The sequence below is a fragment of the Pectinophora gossypiella genome, chromosome 2, assembly GCF_024362695.1.
Source record: "Pectinophora gossypiella chromosome 2, ilPecGoss1.1, whole genome shotgun sequence".
NCBI lineage: Eukaryota > Metazoa > Arthropoda > Insecta > Lepidoptera > Gelechiidae > Pectinophora > Pectinophora gossypiella.
Window position 1 is genome coordinate 12,823,058 of NC_065405.1, and position 14,259 is coordinate 12,837,316.

The 14,259-nt window shown below is 36.3% G+C and overlaps 1 protein-coding gene across 1 annotated transcript; it reads left to right on the top strand.

The window, feature by feature from the left end:
- Positions 1-4,932: 4,932 nt before the first annotated feature.
- On the top strand, positions 4,933-14,091 carry LOC126374909 (doublesex- and mab-3-related transcription factor 2). Its single transcript, XM_050021679.1, has 3 exons — positions 4,933-5,325; positions 5,809-5,956; positions 12,321-14,091. Exons 1-3 carry the CDS (start codon positions 5,143-5,145, stop codon positions 12,569-12,571), a joined length of 582 nt encoding a protein of 193 aa, XP_049877636.1. The 5' UTR covers positions 4,933-5,142; the 3' UTR covers positions 12,572-14,091.
- The last annotated feature ends 168 nt before the right edge of the window (positions 14,092-14,259 follow it).

Sequence of the window (14,259 nt, forward strand, 5' to 3'; positions counted from 1 at the left end):
TTAATCTTCCTAGCTAGGTACTATTAATACTTTTTATTTATCAACGCGAAAATTTGTTAGGATGTTTGTTAGGTACTCTTTCATACAAAAACAGTGGTTCTTTGATAAAGCTTCATCGTAATGTTACTTATAGGATAGGTACATCAAATTATCACAACGATACATAATAGGCACCTACGCAGAAGAAAGTCCCGGGCGACTGTTATTTTAATATAACTGTGCTTTTCTTTTGGATATCCTGGGGCAAAAAACACTGGGGTTAGCTAAGAGGCTAACTAGCGAAGAAACCTGATACAACCAACAATTTTCCATCCCTTTGCAGTCATGATCATCAATGATGTACCACTTAATGGGTCTCATCTCTCTTCCCTTTTCTTGTGCCCAATACCCAGTACTTACTATAATATAATATGTATATGTATATCAAGTTGTTCATCCTATGTTTAATTACGCCAAGTAATAATGCACAACCAACAATTAAATCCAATTGAATACAAACAAACAAATATATCGAAACAGTACGATTCTCCTCGGCACAGTAGCCGGAGTGAAACAAAGACTGGTTCAGTTCTTCGAGAGAAACAAACCCGTCGGATCAGGTTACTCACATATGATGTGGATACGCTCGCTTTTCATTAATTTTGCGGATGAGAGCACTTGATTGTGCAATATGCAGAGCTAACAAAGCGGCGCATGTTATTATAATTATCTGCATCCCATGGTAGTTTAATAATGAAGAAACTATCTACCTAGAATGAATATAGGTATGTATGCCTTATATTTTATGCTTGTGTAGCTTGGATGAGAGGAGCTCGGTGGCGCAGCGGTTAACGCGCTCGGTCTGCGATTGTTGAATTAAGCAACTTTCGCAAAGGCCGGTCATAGGATGGGTGACCACAAAAAAAAGTTTTCATCTCGAGCTCCTCCGTGCTTCGGAAGGCACGTTAAGACGTTGGTCCCGGCTGCATTAGCAGTCGTTAATAACCACCAATCCGCACTGGGCCCGCGTGGTGGTTTAAGGCCCGGTCTCCCTATCCATCCATAGGGAAGGCCCGTGCCCCAGCGGTGGGGACGTTAATGGGCTGGTGATGTGTATGTAGCTTTGATTAGGCTCAAACTGGTAGAACGTAGAGTGCCGCCCGTATTACATCGAGCTGTGGTGCTTTCCCTCCTTTGCGCTCCATACGGTTATAATGTAACCAATGTGGCGAAATCAGCCATAACAGCACATTCGTTACACAATTTATATTATGTTTTAGTTGATCGCACTGGAAAATGTGATAAGTATAAAGTTACATTCACACATCCTGCGCCTCTACCGCGGTAAATTCCCGCCCTTTTGACTGCTGTGCCACTTTCTGTGCCGCCTCGACTATTTCCTGGTCATAGTAGGTAATGGTAAAAAAAAACCGACTAAGTAAATACTAGATAAGGTATGTTATTTGATTATGACTAAAAAGATGAAAAAATATTGATTACGAAGCGGGTTCCAGTGGTCAGTCCAAGGGAAACTTGAGAGATAATTGGCAATCGCCGGCCGAGATTGGATATCGGTTACCTTGATTGTTACCAAAGACAGTTACGGATTCATATAATGTGAGATCAATTGATTTAGAGGACCATTTACACGCTACAGTAGTTATGTCAGTAGTAGAGTGAAGCGTAAGTACCTATATAGAAAGTTATAAATAGGATTGTCATAAGACTAAGAATAGTACCTACCTAGGTCATATTCCTAGAACGCTCCCTATATTGCCCGTACAGGGTGTTAGTGGCATGGTAACGAAAACTTTTGAGGGGTGATTCAGACCATAATTCTGAGTTGATATCAAGTGGAATTTTCCACCAGTATAGAATTGAAAATAATCTAAAAAAACTAAAAAAAATCGCGAATTTTGCGACGGTAAATTCTGAGTTACAGAATCATGGTCTGAATCATCATCCCCCTTAGTATTCGTTACGATGTCACTAACACCCTGTATATCGATATCTACGAGTAACTAAGTAGGTAGGTAATATTTCGATCTGAAAGAGGGAATAATTCTACACAAGCACGCTCCTCTCAGCTGGTACCTACTCCGAAAAGGAAATATCTGTTGTTCCTACGAAATTCTGCAACAATAAAATATTATCTTTTTAATTAATTATTCAGCGTATTAGTTTACTACGTTTTCCAACAGAATGTATTTTTAAGCCACCTAATCATAAAACATGATAGCTCTTTTGAAGTAGAACTCAATAAACAGTATTACATAAAAACATCGAAACCATGAAATGTATCATTTTACAGAGAAAAAAAATAAGAAAAGTAAAACATTCAGTACAATCTCAGAACAATAACTAAAGCATAGAAGGAAGGCTAAAATAGCAACAGAACTCTATAATTCTGCTCTACTTTATCTTACGGAACCGGCGTAATGTTAGACAAAGACGCATATACAAAAATTGTTTCGTAATTTCGTAGGTTGTCACAAGTTTTTCATTGCCTAGTGTTGGGTTTCACTTTACTAATATGTCGATAAAATTAAATTTACTTACAATTAATGTCGATAATTTTTTTTTACAAGATTTCTTTTTGTAGGATGCAATTATCTTCTTCTTGATGAAAGGAGACTCTGTCTCTGATAGGTAAGTATCTAACCATTTTTGGATTATATTGTCTGGTTTATATTAGTTTGGAGCTGCAGCTCACATTCAGGAAGGAAAGAAAATAGCCAACTGTTATCGTTTCATCGGTAAGTATTTTGTAATATTCGATTTTATTTATGATGTCATCCGCCGTGCACTGGTGTCGATCGATGTGCCGTGCAAATTGGAACCGCCGGGTCTAAGCCGCACAGACGGTAAGAGGCCCGATGGGCTCACGCCATAGACATAGAAAAGAGTATGGACTGGAAATACCTACAGAAAAAACGTGCCACTCTGTAAACATAAAATGGCGGTCTTTACTAGGGCTACAAGCTGTTTCAATACTAGGATTACCATACTCGTACCTACTAGATATAGCATTATACTTAAAAAAAATACGGCATACAAGTATTCATAAGAGAACAGAAAGGGAAAGTAAAAGGTAGGTAGGTGGTGTACTGTATCTTTCGTGTAAAACTTGTAAGTATTGTATGTTGTGTGCAATAAAGTATATTTGTATTTGTAAAGGAAGGTTTAGTCAAGATTTATCTAAGTCGCTTACACAAATCTATAACATTCATTACATTCTTTATTGGGCGCAGTTCGTATCAACCTGGAGTGTTGGAGTAGGAGTAAATAAGAACAGGAGGTAAAATGAAATATAAATTAGATCGTAAATCTGTTCATTAGCAAGTATTTATTTTACACGTTATTAATTATGTACATTATATTTACAATAAATACAAATTTATTAATTTCTAAACAGTGTCAATTTGTTTAGAAACTGTCTTTGTGACACCCTGTCACATTGATTTTTTTTTTCATTAAGTCGTTTGATCTTGAGGCGTGGCTGCAAGTTGTCTTTGATTACTTGTGGCTCTGCCCACCCCATTTGGGATTACGGGCGTGAGTTTATGTATGTATGTATGTATCTTGAGGCGTGACTTGTTCAGCTTTTCTTTTAAATTTTTCATCTCGTCTTCTTGAACTGACTGAAATAAAGTTTAATAATAATGTTAAAATAGTGTATGTACAAAATAATCTATAAAAATAAAAGTAAAATATATCTGATTTAAGTGCATTGTGCAGCTGGTTGAATTATACACTCTATATATGTATATCATGTTAAAAATATAAAAAGAAAATTATTTGATATACCTTTTCATGTAAATCCAGTCGACACTTTTGGATTTAATATCTGAAATCAAAGATAATAATCATTTACTTATATAAAACGTGTACAACTCATAATTGTTTAGACATAAAACAACTACAGACTTAGTATATACTAAGTTTATTAAGTACATAATAATATGTAGTTGAATGATAGATAATATAAACGTGTTGTGATAACATGATACAAATATCTTATCTATCTAGCCAGCAGTGAGATGATGCAGGCTAGGCTAAAATTTAAATATAAATTTAAACACCATTTCATCTGTCTGATCTATAATGTTCAATGTAGGAATAGCATCGTCTCGAAGACGCCTCCACTTTGAATTAGGAACACACATAAATGAATCCGCAGTAAAATGTTTCGAGCAAATACGGCTGTACTTATTTGGAATCCAATTTCGTCTATTAATGCGAATTATCCATTCTTTCTCTTTGTTATCGTCTACAGGAAATCTAAAAATTAAAAGTATCGATAATTTTAGTACATCACTATGGACAATCAACATAACCTCAAATCAATTCCGTATTCATCGATGAAACGTATAATATAATGGATATCTCAAATATTTTATGCTACAAATCTATTCAGCAAAACATATTACTTTCCTAAAATTGTTCAGCAGTTCACATTTCACTAGAAAATTACAAAAAACTTACCGATGAAACGACAGAAGTTGTTGGCTATTTTCTTTTCTTCCTGAATGTGAGCTGCAGCCCCATACCATACAAGACATAATGTCACAGAGTCGAGACACTCAATTATTTGATATAAATAAAAGTTTCTTTCCATTTATTTGGAAAAATATTGTTAAATTATCACTTAAAACAATCTGAACACAAGACACTCGTAAACAAAGTTCACGCGACCGTGTCAAATAGTTCGGTAAATATAAGTAAAATCTTCTTATGTATGTTACTATGTATTTGGCCGAATTAAAATGAGTCCAATAGGTCCAAATGACATTTCATGTTGTGACAACCTCGGAAAAAATGAAGCAAAGAGCGAATCATTTGTCCTTTTCTCACTCATAGTTTGTGTCGTAAGCTAGAAGAGAGCCGGTTTATAGTTTCTGAATTCTTATTTTAGCCTTCCTTCTATGCTTTAGTTATTGTTCTGAGAGTACAATATTTAGACCGCCCACAAGTCGTGTCGACCAATAGCGGCGTAGGCGAGGCGGGGCGTCGTGACTCCAAACGCTGTTTAAACTTGAGCCGTGCTTTACAACCGTCAATCTGAAAACATATTTCAGCAGGAACATGACTCTTGGGGTGTTACTAGCAAAGACAAATCGTGCATAAGATTTCGTGATGAATTAGTGTGTCGGTACTTCGGTGATGCCGGGTGAATCGAAGGAGGGCGAGGGTCGCAAGGCGTTGCGGACGCCGAAGTGTGCGCGGTGCAGGAACCACGGCGTGATCTCCTGCCTGAAGGGCCACAAGCGGCTGTGCCGGTGGCGCGACTGCCGCTGCCCCGGCTGTCTTCTCGTGCTGGAGCGACAAAGAGTTATGGCTGCTCAGGTACGTACCGCTTATTGAGTTTACAGGTAAACAATAGTGCTTCAACCACGGGATTTCATCAAAAGAGTGGGATTTGTTTTAACCAATTAGGTAACGTTTAAATAAATACCTCTAGAACTTTAAACTGAGCTGTACAGGCTATCAAGCACGAGCGGTAAGAATGAATTAATTACGCACCTTCTCGGATGTAACGAGAGCGATGCGTAGGTACAGGATCGGGAAAAGTGGACCCATTAATGGGATAAATAAGATAAGAATTAGTGACTGCCGTTACATGTGATGGGAAACCCTTCAGTCGGATGGAGTTCCGCTCTGCCACTACGGGCTAACCAATTTCTATTTGTAAACCTACCCGCATAACTTGCATTTACCTGTCTGCCGCGCTCAGACCAAAAGTCGAGAGATGAAATGTATTGGAAGCAATTAGGTAGTACATACCCACAATGAAACTAATCGATGTGTACAACGTATTGGTACATTTAGGTGGCGCTCCGTAGACAGCAAGGCGCCGGCGGCGGCCCAGCGCGCGACAGCGAGGCGGCCGCGCTTGCCGCACGTAAGCGGGCATACCGCGCACGCCTGCGTTGCATGCAGATGACTCGGGCGTACCCTGCACCCGCGCCGCAGTATGGTATGTAATATACCTAACTACTTATGTAACTATTTGTAGGTATTCAACACTTCTATATGTCGAGGGCTTATGGGAGAGGGTCTCATTTTGTGTGCGTCAAGCTAGCGGCCTCAAAAAAAAAATGGGCACGAAAAAATAATTTGACCATACCAAAAAATAGTACTCTTATTGAAAAAAATAGTACCTGTTGTAAAAAAATTAGTACCATCACGGTTCTGGATTTATAGCCATGTTTTATTGCACTTGCTAGCTTGACGGTGAGCGAAATTTGGCGAGAGTTAACGACAAGGTCTTTCGCTTTGATTTAAACGCCAAAAAATAGTATCGAAATAGTACTCACCCCCTGCAAAATACCGAAAGTAGTACTTCAACGGTTCCAAAGTTATAAAGGTAGTTCTTTGATCCCGCTAGCTTGACGTTTTGAAAATACCTATTATCTGGGGAATGCTTGCATACTTCAGTTTGTAACTAATGTCAATAAACTCGTATGAAATAGTACTCCCTACCATCATAATTTGGACCTGATTCTCTTTGTAGAAATATGTCAAAAAGTCATTATAACCTATGTCATACATTTATCAAGACGAGTACAGTCGCGAACAAAATTATTACACATGGTCAAGAATGTTGTCAGATTTCAGTATTTTTCCCCATTTTTGGGTAAAAATTGGTGAAGTGCCAGGGTTGTTAGATGAAAGTAATATCATTGTTGAAACTCTTTGAGTTATTCTACAAATACTGCAAATTGTTTATTAACAAACACTTCGATCCGTAACAAATTCAACATGAAGGTATAAATTATAAAATAAAACAGCAGATTAAAAATGTATTATGATGTATTAAAATCACAGATTGTTTTCGATAAGAACTAGACCCATGCAGCCATTTTCTATTAAAATTAGTGCATATGGGTGTATGCAATAGGAATTTTTTGTAATAGCAGCACTGAAGTGCAAAGAAATGGTAGGGTAGACCTCCAAAATGGCAATACTTACGAATAAATTGTGAGGTTATGTAATTGTCTACGTGACTGTATCAACAACAAATGTATGGCATAGGTTATGATGATTTTTTAACATTTCTACAAAGAGAATCGGATCAAAATTATGATGGTAGGGAGTACTATTTCATACGAGTTTATTGACATTAGTTACATACTGAAGTATGCAAGCGTTCCCCAGATAATAGGTATTTTCAAAACGTCAAGCTAGCGGGATCAAAGAACTGCCTTTATAACTTTGGAACCGTTGAAGTACTACTTTCGGTATTTTGCAGGGGGTGAGTACTATTTCGGTACTATTTTTTGGCGTTTAAATCAAAGCGAAAGACCTTGTCGTTAACTCTCGCCAAATTTCGCTCACCGTCAGGCTAGCAAGTGCAATAAAACATGGCTATAAATCCAGAACCGTGATGGTACTAATTTTTTTACAACAGGTACTATTTTTTTTCAATAAGAGTACTATTTTTTGGTATGGTCAAATTATTTTTTCGTGCCCATTTTTTTTTTGAGGCCGCTAGCTTGACGCACACCTCATTTTGCCACTGCATCAAGGTAGGGGCAACTGCGAATGCGGGATTTGCGGAATAAAATCCCGGTCGGCCTGCTTTCCCAGCTCTGTGTGCAAGCATTAAAAGCTGGCAGGTTCTCGCCGTTTTAAGGCATTAAGAGAACCGTACATCTTCTGGACGACGATTTATTGTAGGTACCTTTAGCGAGCTTCGAGTTCACTGTGTTCTTTCAAGAATTATCGACCTACGGGCGTGTGTTAGTGTGTTTATTTAAAACAAAACTTTTAATAGGTGTTTATGATTTGCCAGTTATTACCAAGATTCTCAGTAGTCGTAAGACCTAAACAAACATTGCCAACCCGTCCACTTCCCATAGGTTATTTGGACAAACTTCCCACATTCTAAACCAGTAGCGAACATATGGCGATGTTTTTTGTTTGTCCTGTTTTCGTAATTTTTAAGAACTGGTATGGTTTACCTATCTACAGGAATTGTTCAATCGCGAACTTATCAAATTATTGTTCGGATTTTTGTTTTCACTTAGTACCCGTGTTTAGTGTAATAATTAGCCACGATATACATAATCGAGGAGAGAGAATGTGGATCCGGTGTTTGTAATAGTTTATAACACGCTCGTCCTGGCTTGACAAGAGTAGCGGGTTCGAGTCACGTCCGACTCAGAATTTTTCGATTTAATTTTCTCTTTATAAGTCTTTATTATCTCAAATTCAATGCATTTACTGCACTTTATCTAATTCTACTTTCCACGTTCGTCACATTTTTCAAGATTTCACAGTCGACTTATCCATCTTATACCTATTTCTAGACGATGAGGGTATGATCAGCTAAGTATACCACAAGTGGTTGCAAGTTATTCTGCTAATATAATCCATCTACCACAGTAGTTTTGGATTTTAACAATCTTTCACCCGTATTATTTTAAAGGAATGGAATACTAATTTTGGTTAAAATGCGAGCCACCTGCAGCATGTCGGGATGTGTCGTATACTCCACTCCTACTCTGTTGTTATTGTAAGGGAAACCACACTGTCGAGTGTCGTTTCTCATCCGAAACGCTAAATGCGAATTAGCTGGATAAATATTTGTCTTACAACATCGGGATTCGGGACCGAGTTAAAATCGTACATTTTGAAAGCTTTCTCACTAAGTCGAAAATGAAAATATAAAGTTTCGTTTTGTCGTATTCAAGAAATTAAGTTTCAGCAGTCATTAGGTAGTATTTAGCCTCAGAACAATAACTAAAGCATAGAAGGAAGGCTAAAATAAGAATTCAGAAACTATAAACCGGCTCTCTTCTAGCTTACGACACAAACTATGAGTGAGAAAAGGACAAATGATTCGCTCTTTGCTTCATTTTTTCCGAGGTTGTCACAACATGAAATGTCATTTGGACCTATTGGACTCATTTTAACTCGGCCAAATACATAGTAACATACATAAGAAGATTTTACTTATATTTACCGAACTATTTGACACGGTCGCGTCAACTGTGTTTACGAGTGTCTTGTGTTCAGATTGTTTTAAGTGATAATTTAACAATATTTTTCCAAATAAATGGAAAGAAACTTTTATTTATATCAAATAATTGAGTGTCTCGACTGTGTGACATTATGTCTTGTGTGGTATGGGGCTGCAGCTCACATTCAGGAAGAAAAGAAAATAGCCAACAACTTCTGTCGTTTCATCGGTAAGTTTTTTGTAATTTTCTAGTGAAATGTGAACTGCTGAACAATTTTAGGAAAGTAATATGTTTTGCTGAATAGATTTGTAGCATAAAATATTTGAGATATCCATTATATTATACGTTTCATCGATGAATACGGAATTGATTTGAGGTTATGTTGATTGTCCATAGTGATGTACTAAAATTATCGATACTTTTAATTTTTAGATTTCCTGTAGACGATAACAAAGAGAAAGAATGGATAATTCGCATTAATAGACGAAATTGGATTCCAAATAAGTACAGCCGTATTTGCTCGAAACATTTTACTGCGGATTCATTTATGTGTGTTCCTAATTCAAAGTGGAGGCGTCTTCGAGACGATGCTATTCCTACATTGAACATTATAGATCAGACAGATGAAATGGTGTTTAAATTTAAATTTCAGCCTAGCCTGCATCATGTCACTGCTGGATAGATAGATAAGATATTTGTATCATGTTATCACAACACGTTTATACTATCTATCATTCAACTACATATTATTATGTACTTAATAAACTTAGTATATATACTAAGTCTGTAGTTGTTTTATGTCTAAACAATTATGAGTTGTACACGTTTTATATAAGTAAATTATTATTATCTTTGATTTCAGATATTAAATCCAAAAGTGTCGACTGGATTTACATGAAAAGGTATATCAAATAATTTTCTTTTTTTATATTTTTAACATGATATACATATATAGAGTGTATAATTCAACCAGCTGCACAATGCACTTAAATCAGATATATTTTACTTTTATTTTTATAGATTATTTTGTACATATACTATTTTAACATTATTATTAAACTTTATTTCAGTCAGTTCAAGAAGACGAGATGAAAAATTTAAAAGAAAAGCTGAACAAGTCCCGCCTCAAGATCAAACGACTTAATGAAAAAAAAAAAAAAACAATGTGACAGGGTGTCACAAAGACAGTTTCTAAGCAAATTGACACTGTTTAGAAATTAATAAATTTGTATTTATTGTAAATATAATGTACATAATTAATAACGTGTGAAATAAATACTTGCTAATGAACAGATTTACGATCTAATTTATATTTCATTTTACCTCCTTTTCTTATTTACTCCTACTCCAACACTCCAGGTTGATACGAACTGCGCCCAATAAAGAATGTAATGAATGTTATAGATTTGTGTAAGCGACTTAGATAAATCTTGACTAAACCTTCCTTTACAAATACAAATATACTTTATTGCACACAACATACAATACTTACAAGTTTTGCACGAAAGATACAGTACACCACCTACCTACCTTTTACTTTCCCTTTCTGTTCTCTTATGAATACTTGTATGCCGTATTTTTTTAAGTATAATGCTATATCTAGTACGTACGAGTATGGTAATCCTAGTATTGAAACAGCTTGTAGCCCTAGTAAAGACCGCCATTTTATGTTTACAGAGTGGCACGTTTTTTCTGTAGGTATTTCCAGTCCATACTCTTTTCTATGTCTATGGCGTGACCCCATCGGGCCTCTTACCGTCTGTGCGGCTTAGACCCGGCGGCGGCAGTTCCAATTTGCATGGCACGTCGATCGACACCAGTGCACGGCGGATGACATCATAAATAAATTCGAATATTACAAAATACTTACCGATGAAACGATAACAGTTGGCTATTTTCTTTCCTTCCTGAATGTGAGCTGCAGCTCCAAACTAATATAAACCAGACAATATAATCCAAAAATGGTTAGATACTTACCTATCAGAGACAGAGTCTCCTTTCATCAAGAAGAAGATAATTGCATCCTACAAAAAGAAATCTTGTAAAAAAAATTTATCGACATTAATTGTAAGTAAATTTAATTTTATCGACATATTACTAAAGTGAAACCCAACACTAGGCAATGAAAAACTTGTGACAACCTACGAAATTACGAAACAATTTTTGTATATGCGTCTTTGTCTAACATTACGCCGGTTCCGTAAGATAAAGTAGAGCAGAATTATAGAGTTCTGTTGCTATTTTAGCCTTCCTTCTATGCTTTAGTTATTGTTCTGAGTATTTAGCAATCCAGCAGTCTATTTAAAATGTAACTTTATTTTGTCATTACTGCTGCAACATAAAACAGAGAGGAAAACTAGTTAATGTAAAGAGATACTGTTCAACAATTATAAAAATAGAGCACAGCCGTAAAAACTTGAGTGACTTGAAAACGTCCCCGGTTCATTACAGAACAAAAGCTGTCATCTAACACTCGGCAACATTTCACTGTCTATTAGAAAATAAAACTTTTAAATTCTTTTAACTATTTTTATGGGCTCTAAAAAGTGTGAAGATAGTTTTACAAGAGAGCGCGGAGGCGGCTACAGCTCTTTGTCGGCTATCGGATTACACCGTACTGTTGACTGTAAACACGTCTTTCCGCCTGTTGAATGATAGCCCCGCGGGTGCCAAAAGATCTATCAAACTTCATGTTATGAGATATCTATTTGTATCAGCATCTGCGCCCACTAATTATAATAGACATAATTCATAAACCCGTTAACATTGTGTAGATATGATACATTTGATAACTCGACGTTTTAATTTCAAGAAGATGGATATTAACTAGGGGCTTTAAATTTTCATAAGTTTTGGAAAATCTTTTAAACTTAAATGGGTTAGGCAGTAGAGTTCTTCCATAGGCGCTGAGAAATGAAGTAGGTACCAATTTGCAGTTGAGAAAAAGTGTATACGATCGCATAGGGCTAGTTACCAGGCCATTGCCTATAAAAAGTCTATAACGATAGACACGACTCCCTACGGTTGCATCTTCGAAGCTTCATAGAGCTTCGATAACGACGTTCTCTTCTTGACTCCAAACTAGGAATGCTTAAAGATAATAGTCTAGTTAGTGCCCTAAGACAAACAACCACTTTCCTCTAACCATAGAATAAACAAATACTACATATAGAAGGGACGCTCTCTCGCACCGATAAGAGCTTGATTACCCCGTACGTGGTCGGTCGCACGCACGAGGTAAGGCGGTACACACTGCATCTGTGTAAAAACAAGATTTTGCATGGAGTGTCCGGGGTGTAGCGTAACGTTGCCTTGATAAGTCTGTATAGTATAATCAGTGCATCGACATATCTGTGGACTTTTGTGTATGACCAGGAGACGGGCGCCTGGCGGTGGACCCGCTGTGGTCGGAGCGCGTGCGGCGGCGGCGGCGCGCGTTCGCGGACGCCGAGCTGGAGCGCGCGTCGCCCGCGGCCGCCCCGCCCCCCCCGCCGCCGCCCGCCGCGCTGTGCCGGCACTTGCTCGCCGCACTACTCACCAACTACGCGCCGACGATGCCGCTGCCGTCTCCACCGCGACGGCCCAAGATATCCTTTTCCATAGAGTCTATTATTGGAGTTCAGTAGGCTTATGGTATCTGTTTATGATGACTGTACTGTGACCGTAACGTGGACCTCATATATCTTGCGCAAAGCGATATTTGGAACAAAAATATGGTATAATTATCGCGTAGCCAGTACCGGTGATCTTATCCTATCGCAACATTTCAGATTTATTGAAACTTGTTTGTAATGTATGTACTTTATCACCTACGAATTTCTCTTTTTATATTCTTATCAATTGAACATATTTGTTTGGTTATTTCGATTTTTTGGAATTGAATATAGAAAATATTTAAGTTTTAAAATTGTACAAATACATTTCCATAATTATTATTATAATTCATATTTATTTACATATTTAAATCAATATGAATCGTTTAAAAACCTACAAGTACACGTATTTACATCATATCACTAATATTTTTACGGTCCATATTCATTATTATATTTAATACAGTAGGTAGGATGTTCAGTTAATGCAAGTTGTGTACTTAACTAATTAAATTAAATAAAAGTATTTAATCGAACAATGAGTGCTTTATTAACGAAATGTATGGAAAAGAATTAAATTGTAGGATCAAAACTATTACAACCAGAACGTGTCAGTTATTTTTTTATATTTGTTAATTATATATTGACAAGTGATTTAAGTGTTAACATGAGTACAGAACTATTATTTTTAGTTTACAAAAGTTGTACAATTAGATACCTGTAATATTTGGGTTTTATTTGTCTTATTTCTAGTTTTAATAACACAATCGACCTGATCGTAGATTTGAAGTTACAATGAGAATTTGTTTATTTATTGTTCTATCTGTACTGTACTCACCTTAAAGTAAATTTGAACCGATACACTTACACAACGGAAATATTACAAACGTTACATAATTATAACAATTTTCATTCATGATCAATTTTTATTTAACATTTGAGATGATAGAATGGTATTAAATTACAAAATGTAATGGATTTGTAAATATTAGGTATTGATTAGGTAAATAAATAAATAATTAAGTATGGTATATGTTGGATCTCTCTACCTTGCTTTGGCATTATTCCACAATCACGTCATAGCCGGTCCTAAATACCGTGCACGGCACTCGATGTGGACTCATTTTTTTTTGTTTTTTTTCTAGAAGTTCCAATCAACCTAGAAAAATCAATCAGATCGTTCAATGTAAGTCTTTTGACGTTGCAATTGCGACGGTGCGCATCTTTGGATCTTCGTCATATAGGTCCGAGAGACGTGCACGTCTAATGTACTCCAGCGTGATAGACAAACCAAATATCAACTGTCATCATACCGCCACACCACATTCTTTCACCAAATGTGAAGAAGCGGGGGTAAAGAGCTTCAATACATACCCAATATTCATTAAATATATACGATGTGTACTTGGGAAATAAAAAAGAAATATCATAAAATATATTCAAAAAAATATAAAATATATGTGAATGAATGTAAAGTACTAATAAAATATAATTATCAATAAATGTGTGGGAACATAATGTATGGTGTTAATTTGTAATACATATATATTTTACGTGACATAATAATGAATCGATTGCTTTTTTATACATTTTAATAATAAATACATATACATACTTTATAATTTATAAAGTATCAAGTATATAATATAATAATGCACAACACAAAAGTATGTCAACTATATGCGCCGCAAACAACCTAATAATAAAATATATCGACAATG

Bases quoted from the DNA above. Each gene is read 5' to 3' on its own strand.
- LOC126374909 (XM_050021679.1), top strand. From the start codon at position 5,143: ATGCCGGGTGAATCGAAGGAGGGCGAGGGTCGCAAGGCGTTGCGGACG. The intron at 5,326-5,808 runs GTACGTACCGCT...TGGTACATTTAG, and splicing joins AAAGAGTTATGGCTGCTCAG to GTGGCGCTCCGTAGACAGCA. The intron at 5,957-12,320 runs GTATGTAATATA...GTGTATGACCAG, and splicing joins TGCACCCGCGCCGCAGTATG to GAGACGGGCGCCTGGCGGTG.